Consider the following 17,094-nt stretch of genomic DNA (forward strand, 5'->3'; position numbering starts at 1 on the left):
AGAGGTTTAATAAGGCTGATAGCATGTAGCACCAGGCTCAAGGACATTTTCTACCCTGATGTTATAAGGCTATTAAATGTTTCTCTAGTACAAGGAGACAGACTCTTGACCTCACAGTTCACTTTGTTACGATCTTCCTCCTTTTATCTTTACCTACACTGTACTTTCCCTGTAATTGTTTCACTTTATTCTGCATTCTCTTGCTTTACCATGTTCTATCGCAATGCCGTGTGTAATGATTTGATCTGTATGAACAGTATGCAGTACAAGCTTTCACTGCACCTCAGTACATTTGACAACAATAAACTAATCCAAATCCAATTAAATGAACAGTCTGACTGTCAGATGTTAACAGGATTATGAATATTATAGGTGAGGTAGCAAGAAATGAGTGCAATTTCCTCCTGACAAAAATAGAGCCAGATAAATGAATTTGAATTATCATTGTACAATTCAGCACAGATTGGTTTGTCATTATAGAATCGTGAAATCCAGTAATGAGGTTCCGCAAATAAGATATTTGCAGTTTGGGAATTGCAAAGTTCCTTAGACTTTTTATACCATTCTGTGAAACATTTGGAGAGTTGAGATAATTGTTCAACTAATGGATATCATGGAGACATTAGACTTCTGTTATATAGGCAAATTAAGCTGAGACAATTGATAAATTGAGAGCAGCTGCTCCATCTCACAGTGCAGAGGTTCTCATTGAGTTAACTGTCCCATGGGAGGAAGGAGTGGAGGCTGCCCATGAGCAGAAGAGGCTGAAGTACTCAGTCCTAGTAGCTGAGTGTAAGACATGAGGCAATCATCTACCCTGACAAGGTTACCCTGTGATAGGGCAGTGACAGGAATGAGGCTCAGGAGGCCCACCAGAGAGCAGGCTGAAGAGGCAGAAAAGGGCAGCTTTTGGCTGTGGCTGAGGAGGAAGGACATAATTGAGGGACCAACTAACCCCATTGGAAGCTGCAGGCGGTGGCAGGGAGGCCCGTGTCACTGCTGTGCCACCAGGAGATGGACCAGGGCTAAGGGAGAGAAATATCAATGAGTGGTGGTCCCGGCTGATGACCCTGCAGCTGACCTGAGGTCACTGTTGGAGTTGTGACAGTTAGCAATGAGAAGCAGGAAACAACATCTTCCTGTAAATCTCATTCAATCATTGGTAGTGCAAGAGGAGCATTCAGTTCCAAAGTTAAATATTTACTTGATAGAACAATGAACTTCACAGCACCGGGCAGCCCCTTCTGTCCATGAAGTTGCAACAACCTCTATAAAGCTACTCCACAATCAATCTGTGATATTTTAATGCAAATCCTAATGATCTCACAATCTGATTGCCTCCACTATCGACATCTCTATGGTGCAAAGCAAGTCACTGCTGCTGGTCTAAAATGTCACCTACATGTGGTTCAGTTCACTTTCATAACTTACATCAGTGGACAGGGATTTCACAAGGCAAGGAATTTGATAATTATTGTTTTTTATTGCACTTTGCTGTAACATTTTATGCAAAACAGAAAAGGTAAGGATAGAGGCAAGCCAGCCCTCTAGGCCAATTAACTGAGCATCAGTGTAAGTAAAGCAGAGTGAAGCAGCATTCTGATAACTCAGTACAGCTCTTCAGCATTCTTCAGCGGTCAACCAATTGTATCCCGAATCCAATCAATGTATTTCTTTGTTAGTAAAGTGTACACCCCAGGCTTTTTGGCAATTGCACATTCTTTTCCGCCAAAGGACAGGATCCCAGTATACATTTTCTTGCATATCAAAGGGCCACCTGAATCACCCTGGAAGAGAGAGAAAAAGATGAAGGTGACAATTGAGCAGAATTAGCTAAAGTGACAGACTGCAAACTGTCAGTTTGACATCACATCACAATTCATTATCTGTGCCCAGCTGTACCGAGGAGGTGTGAGTTTACTTTAGGAGTAAATGTAGGTAACTGGACTCACAAAGAGTCTTTTCATGGAATGTTTCCCATGGCCTGGATTGAGTTTATTCCTAAATTAGCCATTGTGTAGAAAACCATCAGCCATCTGCAATCTGTACTTCAGTTTGACTTCAAATTCTGGTGGAATGTGGAAGTTCAGAATGAAACAGATGTCAAATGCTGGTGTAGCTGTCCCTCCACTCTGCCACTCGACTCTCCACTGAACCCAGCTCGTGCATCTGGCCAGATTCACTTTGTACTCGACCCCCTGCTTTTAAGCAAGACTAGCTGACGCAAGAACAGTAACCTCCTTCACTGAATGGAGTTACTGGTCTGTGAAATAACTAAATAACGGGAAATGTTCTATTAAATTTACTTTATTTTAACTTTTTTAATTATTTGCTATTATGTTCAAGTTGTCTTTAAACAATTTTTCTGAAATATGCTTGTGTAGTTTTTAATCATCTCAGTCATTTTTCACTGTGAGCTGTTGAAGGCTGTCAAGATATTCATATGGCCTAATTTAGTTTCCCTTAGCTTCCCTAGGGTAATGCTGGACCACATTCTGAAGACTTTTTAATGCAGCTGAGTAGCCCTTCAGAAAGCAGGTAAGAGTCAGTCACAATAACACTGAGGAAGGGTGGAAAGTTTCAATCTGTAGAAGGCACCAGTGAATCACTGGGGTTTTTATACTTAATCTAATCGCTTGATAGAAATGTTACTGATAACACGACTAGACATCATACTCACCTGACATGAATCTCCTCTGCCCTTGCTGTCACCAACACAGATCATGTCCTGGGTTATTTCAGGTCTATGATTGTAATAATCCATGCTGTTGCATGTTCGGCGATCAATTACCTCGACCTTCACCTCTTGAAGTGTGTCAGAGTAATTGTTTATTTTTGTTCTTCCCCATCCTGCCACGGTGCACCTTGTTCCAGATTTCATGTTGGTGATTCCTCGTTTGGGAAGGTTGAGTACTTTCACATACTGGTTGATTTTTGCATCAGTCTCGAGCTGTTGACACAAAAACATTGAATTCACATATTTGTGATCCTAAAAGTGAAGAATATCTTGAATGATCTGTTTAATCCTGAAGAGATTTGTTAGTCTATCTATTTAAATGTTTTGTATTCCAGAATTCTTACTTTATTTTCAGATGATCAATGTGACAGAGACTCAATTAAAAGTGACCAATAAACTCAAATATCAATTACATATCTTATGATGGAATCGATAATTCGTCATGAAAACCGTGTTCTGGATGATGGTCATAAAGCGCTAATTCTACTGTGAAGGTTCTTCACTCTAACTCTTTCTTTGTTAATGATGAAACTCCAATAAGTCAGACTTAGCAGCTATCACACTTTTAATTAAAGTTTATATTTAATTTAGTTTAAAGACACAACACAGTAACAGGCCCTTCCAGCCCAATGAACCCAGCCACCCAGTTATACTCATGTGCCCAATTAACTTACTAACCCTTTATATGTCAAGGGCAAGGTTAACTGTGATATTTTAAACACTGCGTAAGAATGAGAAAAATATTCATACTTGCACCAGCATGATATCATCTTTCTTAGTCAGACTGTTGTATTTTGGAATGGGAATCTGTTTGATGATGCGCAGTCTTTGTTGACTTCTCTCATGCTTCGAAAGAGAATGATCTCCAAGAACTGCTTGAAGAACCTGGCCTGATCCAATTGTTCTGTTACCAATCGAAAATAAAGATACTTAATTACACTTTGCTTAAAAATAGTTTACAGAAATTCATCAGGAAGGCAACAATCAAATAGTAAACTTTATGGAAATATACAATGCAGCAACATTATATTTGGTAGTTAATGTGCAGATTCCAAAAACCAATCAGTGTCGAAGCAAGGGCCAAGACTATACTCCTGATTGAAATTGTTTCAAAGTGTTGATCAGACAAGCTCATTGTAAATCACTCCTATGCTTACCTAGAGTGCTAAAGTCTAGTTGTGGACCTGGTATCACACATTCAGTTAACTCTTTATTAGGTACACCTGTACACCTGTCATCAATACAAATATCTAATCAGCCAATCATGTGGCAGCAATTCTAAACATAAAAGCCAGGCAGACATGGTCAAAAGATTCAGTTGTTGTTCAGACTAAATATCAGAATGGGTAAGAAATGTGATCTAAGTGAATTTGACCGTGGAATGGTTGTTGGTGCCAGACGGGATGGTTTGAGTATCTGCTGGTCTCCTGGGATTTTCGGGTAAAACATTCTCTAGCTTTTACAGAGAATGGTGTGATAAAGAAGAAAAAGCATCCAGTGAGTAGAAGTTCTGTCGGCAAAAACGCTTTGTTGATGAGAGAGGGAAGATGAGAATGGCCAGACTGGTTCAAGCAGACAGGAAGTCGACAGTAACTCAAATAACCACGTGTTACAACAGTGGTGTTCAGAAGAGCATCTCTGAACTCACAGTATGTCAAACCTTGAAGTAGATGAGCTACAGCAGGAGAAGACCATGAACAGACACTCAGTGGCCACTTTTTTTAGCTACAGGAGGTACCTAATAATGTGGCCACTGAGTATATATCTGACCATTCAAACTGACACTTGCTAATAAAAATAAATGCCAATAATACGGTGATACACATATTAATGAAGATGTGACAACAGTGTAAAAGGAATTATTTTATGAAAGCTAGGATTGGGAGCAAAGCACTTGTATGTTAATCACAAAATATTTTTTTCACTCATAAACCACATAGCTTACTCTTTACAGTGTGCTGCAGTTAGTACCCAGTTTGGTCTGATCAAAGCACCTCCGCAATAGGGAGCAAACAAACCGTTCCTGAAATGTCGTTGGAGAGATGCCATTTAAGGTCTTGAATGCGGTTTGACTTCATGACCTCCAATAATTTTAGCTCCGGGATCTGCAATATATAGAAGATACTGAAATTTTATTTCACATACATGTTTATTCACACACAGTCTGTGAACATCACTGACAATGCCAGCAATTATTAGCCATCTCTAATTACCCTTGACAGGGTAGTTGTACCCTGTAACTACTTTAGTTCCCCGAGAGTAGTTGTACCATGGCCTTGCACAGCAATTCGAATGTACAAGAGTGTAAGAAGGTGCAGAGAGTAATGGACTCAGCCCAATATGGCACTGGATCGATCGCTGTAGAAAGCGGGGGGTGGGGGGAGGTAAAGATATGATTAGTGGTAGGTTTCCTTTACAGATGGTGTACATTGCAGAGAATAATGTGTTGGATGCAGAGGCTGATGGGCGAGTAGGCAAGGACAAGAGGGACTCTATCACTATTAAGGCAGAAGGAAGATGGAGTGAGTGTAGATGTACAGGAAATGGAGGAGATTCGGGTGAGGGGAACATCAATAGTAGAGGGAGAGAAACCCAAAACCGCATCCCAGGAATAGATGTGTCAAAGGTGTTAGAGGGAATTTTGGGTTTAGCAATTTACATTTAACAAATGACTTTGGTTACAAGTGTCCGTATCTGAATATGCATTGTGGATTTAATTTAGACTGTATCTCTGAACCATGAGTTCATAAAAGTCATGAATCCCAGACTAGACAATATTGATAAAATTTCATTAAAATCAGATATCTGTGGTGTGCATGCAAATCAGGAGGTGTGAAGTTTGTGTGTTGTTTCAAAGGAAGTATTGTTCATACATTGTAAATATAAAGTTGTCCTTTGATGTTGAGCACATAAAATATTGAGCCCCATGTTAGGCCTGGAGATCTTTCGACCAAAAGCGTCTCCGAAAGATGCCTGCTGCACCTTGTTTTGTCGAATAAGGAAGCTGCTTTGTATCTACCAGTAATTTTCTCCAGCGATTTCATTCACACAACAACATTTGGTGTCAGGAGTGGGATACCTTCCTGACCCATCGTGTGGCCAGCGATTTTAGCAGTCTGACTGGGTGAGTATTTTAAAAAATAGCACTTACACTTGGATCTGTTCAGGTCGGTGGTAAATGGGAACATGAGAAATCACGAACACGGAGAGCTGAACTGGTAGGTATAAATGTGGTGTGTGTGTGTGCATGTTTGTTTATGTAAGAGACAAAACTTTGTGTGTTAATTTGGTGAGACAAAGCCACCAGTTGTGAAGGGTGGTTACCGACGTTTCACGACGCCAGAGTGGGGACGTGGAAACTCATTCGATCGGGGAGCTGCATTTCAGAGTACACGTTTTGCGAGTGTGATGTGAAGGAACACAACAGATGTCATGAGTTCAGGTACTCAAAAGTGGCAGATTGCGGAGTACATACTCTGCGTTTTAAGGAAGAACTGTTTAGCTGGTACCCGTCATTTCTCTTTCGCATAGTGTGGGAATTATTGTGGAGATATTTCAGGGAGAGGTTCACCAGATGCACCCTAAAGATATACACATGTTGGTAAAAGCGAAGTGCCCAAGGAATACGTGGAACCGTCTGGCCCAGGGGGTGCGGGATGGTCCATGGGCAACTACTGGGAACGCCAAACAATGAAGAAAGATATCGCTCTTTTAAAGGGTAAGTGAGGTAGCGACTGGGGGGAGGTGGGAATAACCAGAGAACAATAATGGCAGTGAGCTGATGAGACAGTCATAGAAACATAGAAAACCTACAGCACGATACAGGACCTTTGGCCCACAAAGCTGTGCCAAACATATCCTTACCTTGGAACTACCTAGGCTTTACCTATAACCCTCTATTTTTCTAAGATCCATGTAGCCATCCAGGAGTCTCCTAAAAGATCCCATCATTTCCACCTCCATCACCGCCGCCAGCCACCCATCCCACGCACTCACTACTCTCTGTGTAAAAAACTTACCCCTGACATCTCCTCTGTACCTACTTCCAAGCACCTTATAACTATGCCCTCTCCTGCTATCTATTTCAGCCCTGGGGAAAAGCCTCTGACTATCTACATGATCAATGCCTCTCATTATCTTGTACACCTCTATCATGTCACTTCTCATCCTCCATTGCTCCAAGGAGAAAAGGCCGAGTTCATTCAACCTATTCTCAATAAGACATGCTCCCCAATCTAGGCAACACCCATGTAAATCTCCTCTGCACCCTCTCTATGGTTTCCACATCTTCCCTGTAGTGAGGGGACCAAAGTTTGGCCCAGTACGCCAAGTGGGGTTTGACCAGTACCCTACATAGCTGCAATATTAAATTCAACAGCTTCTCATTAATCCCCAAGGTAATAGTACTTAGTTAAATATTATGAAGTAGATTTACAGGAAAAATTGATAGTAGTACAAGGAGACACAAGAAACAACAGATGCCACGGGCTGGAGAAATAAGCCAACACTTCTACAATTTCCTTCCCTCCATACATGCTGCCTGACATGTTGCTCATTGAAATTTTGTAACCACATTTTATATAGTTGTCCTCGCCAAATAAGAAATAAAATTACAATGAAAAACAATGAAGTAGAGATCTATTGGCATATATAGAAGATAAATATTAATGTAGCTAAAACAGTAAATGTACAGTACTTACCATAAACCATGCTTATAATGTGCATCATAAATTAAATATAATTAAAATAAATGCTTCATGAATGGAAAGTATTTAAGTATTCCTTATTTTGCTACATATACGCTGGAGCTAGGAAGACGACAATTAACAAAAGAAGTGGAATGTACAGTGAAGGATTCATTGTTGTTTCTTCTGTGATAACACCTAAGTTATTGAATTTATAATGAACTTGGAGGGAAGTGGTTTATTTATTTCAGTGTCGCACTAACACCCTAAACCAATAATGAATGTGAAGATTTGCAAGTCGACTGTTCTGAATCAACATCACATAACAGGATCACAGTGAACCGGAAATTTTCAGCAAACATTATGAGTTTCTGAGAGGGATTTCTTTTAATTCTGATGTCTATCTCCTTACATTTCATTGAAATCCTGTAACCTGAGAACACGTAGAAAATATCTATTCAGATCCTACTTGAATGCATACTAAATGATGTCTTAACAGACCAATTAAGTTTGAGAAACGTCATTTGAATACTCCACTTTATTGAATTTACTTTCAAATATTGACAATCCAAATCCAAATGATATTATTACACTGGATTAATATAGATGGCACCCTTTTATTCACAAATTTATGAAGATTGTAAAGAGCCGATGGCAATTTCCATCTCCCAGATGGTAGTTGGGGATATGTTTGTTGGAATGATAGGGCCAATAGCACCAGACATCAAAGATTTTGTTTCCTGTATACTATCTTATGGATATTGGGCTGCAGATCATGAAAATCAGCATGAAACATGCCTAACACACAGCATTTCTTGAAATCACCTGTATTTGTTATTTCTGTTCAAAGGTTTCAAAGGTACATTTAATGTCAGAGAAATGTATACAATATACATCCTGAAATGCTTTTTCTTCATAGCCATTCACGAAAAGAGGAATGCCTCAAAGAATGAACGACAGTCACATATTAGAACCCCAAAGTCCCCCCCCCCACTCCCCTCCCTCCTGCACATAAGCGGCAGAAAGCAACAATACCACTCCCCCACTGGCAAAAAAACCATCGGCACCCGCCACCGAGCACTCAAGTGTGAGCAAAGCAACAGTAAAGACACAGACTTTGAATGTCACAGCAGACACACAATTGCTCACCACATCAACACCCAATCTGACCAAACTGACCGTCAATCAGATCCTAGAACTGTGAAGACGCTGCCTGGGTCAGTAAAAGATGTGGCAATGGCCACTACTGCCTGCGCTGGTGACCTGCGGATGTTCGGGTGTAGTGAAGGAACTAAAACACCTGGGGAACTCAGAGAGACTGCGGCAACTACTAACTCGACTACATGGCCAGTAAGCAAACCCGATGGATCATATCCATTAACAAAAGACGATCCGGCCCTTTATAAATCCACGCTGAGATTGCACCCCATTGTGGCAAGACCTGCAACAATCCTGAATAGCTTGTCTCCACAACATACAGATTTTTTCAGTCCTGGAATTGGTAATGGATTTTGCAGGCTCCCCTTGACACCTGAGTCTCAAGAACGATTTGCCTTCACCCTGGGTGGGCAGCAGTATACATGGACCAGACTCCACCAGGTTTTCCACTATAGCCCAGCCATTTTTCCATAAGGTCATGGCACAGACTTTGGAAAAGCTCTATCTAATGTCGTACGGATCGACCAGCTTAGACAATATGCAGATGATCTACTAATTGCTTCAGCAGATGAAGCAGGGATGGGCGGGCTGTTGAGAAATTCTGCCACCATTGTTTCAAATGTGCCCAACATAACTCTGGTAAGGGCTTAAATCTACATTTGGCAAATCAGTCACAACCAAAGGGACCCTGGGGAAACATCCAGATTGACTTCTTGGGACCCCGACCCAAAAGCAGGGGGAATAGCTACAGTCTAGTAATTCCCAATCACTTCACCCGGTGGGTAGTGGCTTTCCCAACAAGGATGGATTCTACCGCATGGATTCCATTTCAGGTAATCCTCCCAAGGTGGGGAACCCCAGTCCAGCTGGACTCGGATCAGGGAGCACATTTCACAGGGAAAGTGATGAAGGAAATATGCCAACTGTTCGGGGTGGATGAGACCACAGATGGTACTTTTAACACGTAACACTTGCGTCTGTGTGCAGACTCAGCGAGGCAGCCACTGGAAACACAGGACTGTGGTTAAACCACCTTCCTGTTGCTCAAATGTACAGAGATCCTAAGAGATGAACATCAGCCGACCACACCAGACCTGAGCACAGTTGATGAAAACACACACAGGAAATGCAAAGGCAGAAGACACAGAGAGCGTGACAGAAACCTGTGAATAGCATGCTAAAGTGAAATTGTGATTGTTCTACATAGAATATAGAACATAGGCCTACTTGTACATAGTTCTTTCCTTTTGCTTGTTTTTTCTTTCCACTCTTTTCTATAAGTGTATACCCCAGATAAATACTTTGTGGAGATTTTGTGATATATATGATTATATGATGTATAGGTACAGTGTCTGAAATACATCTTACGGAAATGTTTGTTTGATGAACTTCCATAAAAAAATAAATCACAAAAAAAAAGAATATAGAACATAGAAATTTACAGCACATTACAGGCCCTGTGGCCCACAATGTTGTACCGACCATGTAACCTACTCTAGAGACTGCCTAGAATTTCAGTAGCTCATAGCCCTCTATTTCTCTAAGCTCCATCTACTTATCTGAGAGGTTTTTAAAAGACACTATTGTATTCGATTCCACCACCGCCACCAGCAGTGCATTCCACACACCCACCACTCTCTGTGTGGAAAAACTTACCCCTGACATCCCCTTCGTACCTATTTCCAAGCACCTTAAAACTATGCCCCCTTGTGTTAGCCATTTCAGCCCTGAGAAAAAGCCTCTGGCTATCCACACGATCATAGCCCTTATCATCTTATACACCTCTATCAGGTCACCTCTCATCCTCCGTCACTCCAAGGAGAAAAGACCAAGTACACTCAACCTACTCTCATAACCTATTCCCTCCATCCTTGTAAATCTCCTTTGCACTCTCTCTATAGTATCCACATCCTTCCTGTAGTGAGGTGACCAGAACTGAACACAATACTACAAGTGGGGTCTGACCAAGGTCTTATATATCTGTAACATTACCTCTCGGCTCTTGAGCTCAATCCCATGGTTGATAACGGCAAACATACCATACACCTTCTTAACAACACTGGCAACCTGTTCAGCAGCTATGAGTGTCCTATCGACATGGACCCCAAGATCTCTCAGATCCTCCACACTGCCAAGAGTCTTGTCATTAATGCTAACTTCTGCCATTATATTTGTCCTACCAAAATGAACCACCTCATACTTATCTGGGCTGAATTCCACCTGCCACTTCTCAGACCAGTTCTGCATCCTATCAACGTCCCGCTATAAACGTTGACAGCCCTCCACACTATCCACGACACCCCCAATCTTTGTGTCATCAGCAAATTTACTAACCTATCCCTCCAAGTTCACTCAACCTGTTCTCATAAAGCATGCTCCCCAATCCAGGCAACATCCTTGTAAATCTCCTCTGCACCCTTTCTATGGCTTCCACATCCTTCCTGTAGTGAGGCGACTAGAACTGAGCACAGTACTCCAAGTGGGGTCTAACCAGGGTCCTATATAGCTACAACATTACCTCTCGTCTCCTAAACTTAATCCCACGTTTGATGAAGGACAATGCACCATACACTTTCTTAACCACAGAGTCAACCTGCGCAGCAGTTTTAAGTGTCCTATGGACTCGGACCCCAAGATCCCTCTGATCCTTCACACTGCCAAGAATCTTACCATTAATGCCATCATATTTGACCTGCCAAAATGTGCCACCTCACACTACTCTGGGTTGAACTCCATCTGCCACTTCTCAGCCCAGTTTTGCGTCCTATCAATGTCCTGCTGTAACTTCTGACAGCCCTCCACACTATCCACAACACCCCCAACCTTTGTGTCATCAGCAAATTTACTAACCCATCCCTCCACTTCTTCATCTAGGTCATTTATAAAAATCACGAAGAGCATGGTCCCAGAACAGAACCCTGAGGCACACCACTAGTGACCGACCTCTATGATGAATATGACTCGTCTACAACCACTCTTTCCCTTCTGTGGGCAAGCCAGTTCTGGATCCACAAAGCAATGTCCCCTTGGATCCCATGCCTTTACGTTCTCGATAAGCCTTGCATGGGGTATCTTATCAAATGCCTTGCTGAAATCCATATACACTACATCTACTGCTCTTCCTTCATCAATGTGTTTAGTCACATCCTCAAAAAATTCAATCAGGCTCGTAAGGCATGACCTGCCTTTGACAAAGCCATTCTGACTATTCCTAATCATTTATGCCTCTCCAAATGTTCATAATTTCTGCCTCTCAGGATCTTCTCCATCAAATTACCAACCACTGAAGTAAGACTAAGTGGTCTATAATTGCCTGGGCTATCCCGACTTGCTTTCTTGAATAAGGGAACAACATCTGCAACCCCCCAATCCTCCTGAACCTCTCCCATCCTCATTGATGATGCAAAGATCATCGCCAGAAGCTCAGCAATCTCCTCCCTCACTTTCCACAGTAGCCTGGGGTACATCCCATCCAGTCCCAGTGACTGATCCAACTTGATGCTTTACCAAATCTCCAGCACATCCTCTTTCTTAATATCTACATTCTCAAGCATTTCAATCCATAGCCAGTCATCCCTACAATCGCCATATCCTTAGTGAATACTGAAGCAAAGTATTCATAAAGTACCACTGCTATGTCCGCCAGTTCCCGACACACTTTTCCACTGTCACACTTGATTGGTCGTATTCTCTCAAACCTTATCCTCTTGCTCTTCACATACTTGTAGAATGCCTTGGGGTTTTCCTTAATCCTGCCTGCCAAAGCCTTCTCATAGCCCCTTCTTGCTCTCCTAATTTCATTCTTAAGCTCCTTCATGCTAGCCTTATAATCTTCTAGATTCCTGTCATTACCTAGTTCTTTTAGCGTTTCATAAACTCTTCTTTTCTTCTTGACCAGATTTACAACAGTGCTTGTGCACCACGGTTCCTGTACCCTACCATCCTTCCCGTCTCATTGGAATGTATCTACGCAAAACCGCACGCAAATATCCCTTGCGCATTTACCATGTTTCTTCCATACATTTCCCTGAGAACATCTGTTCCTAATTTCTGCTTCCAAGTTCCTGCCTGATAGCCTCATATTTCCCCTCACTCCAATTAAACATTTCCCTAACTTGTTTGTTCCTATCTCTCTCCAATGCTATGGTAAAGGAGATAGAATTGTGATCATTATCTCCAAAATGCTCTCCTACTGAGAGACCTGACACCTGACAAGGTTCATTTCCCAATACACCCTATCCTCATTTTATGTGTCTTCAGACAATGCGGATTCACAGTTATGCGTCAAACCTATTTCTACCAGCTTCTCCATATATCTGTCCAAAACTCACAGTTATGCAAGGCTATTGGGATGAGAAGCACCGCTTTCCCGCCAATACTAGTCCCATGCACACGCCTCACAGTCTCACTCCCGCCAATCTCCAATTGGTTTTGGCAGCGTATGGATGTGCGATCTTGTGCTCTTAAAGTTTTGTTGTTATTACCTACAGTGCACTGATTTTGTGCTTGAAATATTTAATTATGCCTCCTAAGCCTGGGCCAATTCCTGGGCCATCAGCTCTAACAATTGAAAAAGGTTGGAAATTATAAACAGGGCCATGTCAGGTAAAGGTAAGACAGCTCTAGGATGCTACCTCGACCTGGGTGAGTCCACAATCAGAAACAAAGAAAAATGCTGAGAAAATATAAAGTGCAGTGACTGATTCATCACAAGTATCTTCAAAGATTGTAACCAAAGTGCATAACCCGATTATCACAAAAATGGAGAAAATGTTGAGTTTGTACATTGAGCATGAAATAAAGAAAAAGCAACACTCTGTTTGAATCATCTTCATGTGAAAGCTTTGGAAATTTATGATTGCCTTTGTTCAGAGGCTAGTGAGGAAGTGTCAAGTGATATTGTTAGCTTTAATGCAAGTAGGGGATGGTTTTCTAAGTTTGCTAATCGTCACAGGCTTCACAACTTAGCTGGGTGTGGTGAGCAAGCTAGTGCTGACCACGAAGCTGCTGAACGTTGCCCTTTGCAATTGCGGACTCTGATAGCTGAGTTAGGCATCACACCAAAGCAGGTGTTTGATGCAGATGAGACCGGGCTTTTTTAGAAGTGTATGCCGGAACGCACTTACATAAGTAAGGATGAAAAGGCTGCGTTAACTTTCTATGATTTAATACATTAAATATTATCTTAAATTGATGAAATATAATACGAATGTTGCCCTGTGGTACTGCTTTTGTGTCGTATTGGTTTGATGGGCTGAGCGTCCAGCTCCTGCTTCCATTTGCTTAAATTCTTATGATCTGTTGTACTGTACAACCTCTGAAGTGCCTGAAAAATATATCCTCGGGGCTGTCTTTAATTTTGATCCACACACCACCCTTTGCTTGCAACAATGAAAACAAACAGGGTTCAGATACATGTTGATGCATGTATTACCTCACAACCACCCCAGCAGAATCCTCTGGTGTCCCTCAATTTGTCAAAGGGTCCATACAACAGACATCTGAACAGTAAACATTCAAACGTACAATTTATGATGGAGATGGAGAAGGATGGTTTCCTCCTGTTCCTGGACATTCTAAGGTGACAGAAGCTGGACGGTAGCCTCAGACATGGCTTCCATTGAGAACTTACTAACACTGACTTATACCTTAATATTAACAGCCACCATTACGTTTCCCAATGTAGAGTGGTTCTTTCTAATTGGATTAATTGTGCAAACATATGGAGAGAGAGAGAGAGAGAAAGTTGCAGTTTGTTACCACTCAACCATTTATTACCAGTTATGACTGATTCTTGCATTCAGAATATAAAAGTCTCCTCTGTTCAAGTAAATGGGAATTTCATTTTCCATAGTCTCCATAGATAAAACAATATATTTTCATAAAGGTTTATACATGCTAAGCTAAACCAGGAAAACCTGCAGGTTAGGATAATGACTTGCATTGCCAGTGGAGTATGTTTTATTCCATCATGCTGACCGTCTCCTTTGCTTTGTTCAGAAAGAATATGTATATTACTTTCAGATCGGATTATCAGGAAATCCAAGGCCTGAATGATTTGTGAACCCAATGCAATGGGAGATATTGTTAACTGGAGGGCATTAAAGGGTTTAAAGTTTAAAGGGGGGAGTTTAAAGGAGATTTACGAGGGCAGTCTTTTTCAACATCACAGTATGTGCCTGGAACACTCTTCCAGGGGAGGTGATGGAAGTAGATATTATAGCAATGATTCAGAGCCATTTGGACAGACACATGAACAGGCAGACAATGAAGAGATGTGGACCATGTGCAAGCAGATGTACAGTGTAAATTGGCACCATGAACAGCACAGACTTAGTGGCCTGAGGACTTTGCTATTCTGCTCTATATTCTGTGCAAGGGTCACGGTAACGAGAAAATTGTAGAAAGTCATTGACTTTTAAAGGGGATCTGAGAGAAACATATTAGATAGCATGAAGATCAGAAAACTGTGAAAAGATAACAGAGTGGCAGATGGTGATGCGGGAACAATTGATATCGTTCAGGACTGAGATAGATAGATAGATAGATAGATAGATAGATAGATAGATAGATAGATACTTTATTCATCCCCATGGGGAAATTCAACTTTTTTTCCAATGTCCCATACACTTGTTGTAGCAAAACTAATTACATACAATACTTAACTCAGTAAAAAAAAAATATGATATGCATCTAAATCACCGTCTCAAAAAGCATTAATAATAGCTTTTAAAAAGTTCTTAAGTCCTGGCGGTAGAATTGTAAAGCCTAATGGCATTGGGGAGTATTGACCTCTTCATCCTGTCTGAGGAGCATTGCATCGATAGTAACCTGTCACTGAAACTGCTTCTCTGTCTCTGGATGGTGCTATGTAGAGGATGTTCAGAGTTATCCATAATTGACCGTAGCCTACTCAGCGCCCTTCGTTCAGCTACCGATGTTAAACTCTCCAGTACTTTGCCCACGACAGAGCCCGCCTTCCTTACCAGCTTATTAAGACGTGAGGCGTCCCTCTTCTTAATGCTTCCTCCCCAACATGCCACCACAAAGAAGAGGGCGCTCTCCACAACTGACCTATAGAACATCTTCAGCATCTCACTACAGACATTGAATGACGCCAACCTTCTTAGGAAGTACATTCGACTCTGTGCCTTCCTGCACAAGGCATCTGTGTTGGCAGTCCAGTCAAGCTTCTCGTCTAACTGTACTCCCAGATACTTGTAGGTCTTAACCTGCTCCACACGTTCTCCATTAATGATCACTGGCTCCATATGGGGCCTAGATCTCCTAAAGTCCACCACCATCTCCTTGGTGATATTGAGACGCAGGTAGTTTGAGTTGCACCATATCACAAAGTCCTGTATCAGTTTCCTATACTCCTCCTCCTGTCCATTCCTGACACACCCCACTATGGCCGTGTGAAAAGCATTTGTGCACATTTTGTGAGATCATGCAAATAGTACTGGAACTGTGCTAAGGAGTGGGCAGCTATCAACAAAATGATAGTCTGGATGAGTAAAATGGCTTCACTGTATTTAAGCAATTTATAATCAGATTTAAAAGATACTTTTCATCCTTCAATAATATAAAGTTTCAAAACTTCTATACCCAGACCTTGCTTACCACAGTTATAAGAATATAGAAGCTGGCATTTCAGTTGGTGGACTACAATTCATAGAGTTTATTATTGATTGGAGGCATGAGTCTGAATCCCATCCTGGCAGCTGGAGAGTTTACGCTGCTAAAGTTATTGTAAAATGACAGTTGCTTTCAGCTCTGTTGACCATAAAGTTGTCGAATCTCCATCAAAAAACCATTCTGGTTCACTAATGTCCTTCAAGCAAAACTGATCTGGCATCATTACCTGTTTGGATCTGCTTGGGAGTCCAGGCCACTGACAGGGTTGATTTGTAATTGCCTCTTGAGGTGGGCTGGGTAAGAGGGCAGTTAGGAGTGGGCAATAAATCCCAGTTTTTCCAATGATAGTCAGACTCTGTCCATCTCACTTATTCCATTTATCAGTCTACCCAGCTTTATTAGATTATCTCTAATCCTTCTAAACTCACCGGGCTACAGAGGTTTTTGGAATGATAGCAAGAAGGAACTTGCAAGAGTCTTACATGTTTGAAGGATTGAAGATGTTCCAAAGTGTTTCATAGTATTGCTCAGACACCAACTGAACTCTGCTGTTCTTCTCTGAATAGGGCCATTGTCAATTTTATGTCGACTTGAGAAGCTTATAAGAGTCTTCGTTTGACGTCTCTTCTAAAAGTTGATACCATCAACAAGAGAACCCTTCATTCCTATTGCTCTGGACTGTTGGCCTGGTTTACTGACCCCAGGTTAATTTACCAGTGAGTGAGAACGATTATATGAACTGGATTTCATCAGTACAGAGCCTTGTCCTTTCCAGAAGGGTACAATTTCCAGGATCTGTTGCTGGACAATTGTCAAAAACAGGAATCCTGAAGAAAATACACTGATTTTCAGTATTCAGCTGCATCAGTCGAATTG

At 41.5% G+C, this 17,094-nt stretch overlaps 1 protein-coding gene across 1 annotated transcript; it reads right to left on the reverse strand.

Annotated features, from left to right (window-relative positions):
- Nucleotides 1-1,463: 1,463 nt before the first annotated feature.
- Nucleotides 1,464-7,596, reverse strand: LOC140737789 (granzyme K-like). Its single transcript, XM_073064426.1, has 5 exons — nt 7,438-7,596; nt 4,683-4,842; nt 3,488-3,641; nt 2,681-2,950; nt 1,464-1,787 (listed from the first exon to the last, which is right to left on the reverse strand). The coding sequence occupies exons 2-5, from the start codon at nt 4,784-4,786 to the stop codon at nt 1,638-1,640; spliced, it is 678 nt and encodes a 225-aa protein (XP_072920527.1). The 5' UTR covers nt 4,787-4,842; nt 7,438-7,596; the 3' UTR covers nt 1,464-1,637.
- Nucleotides 7,597-17,094: the final 9,498 nt, after the last annotated feature.

The sequence above is a fragment of the Hemitrygon akajei genome, chromosome 13 (assembly GCF_048418815.1).
Source record: "Hemitrygon akajei chromosome 13, sHemAka1.3, whole genome shotgun sequence".
Taxonomy (NCBI): Eukaryota; Metazoa; Chordata; class Chondrichthyes; order Myliobatiformes; family Dasyatidae; genus Hemitrygon; species Hemitrygon akajei.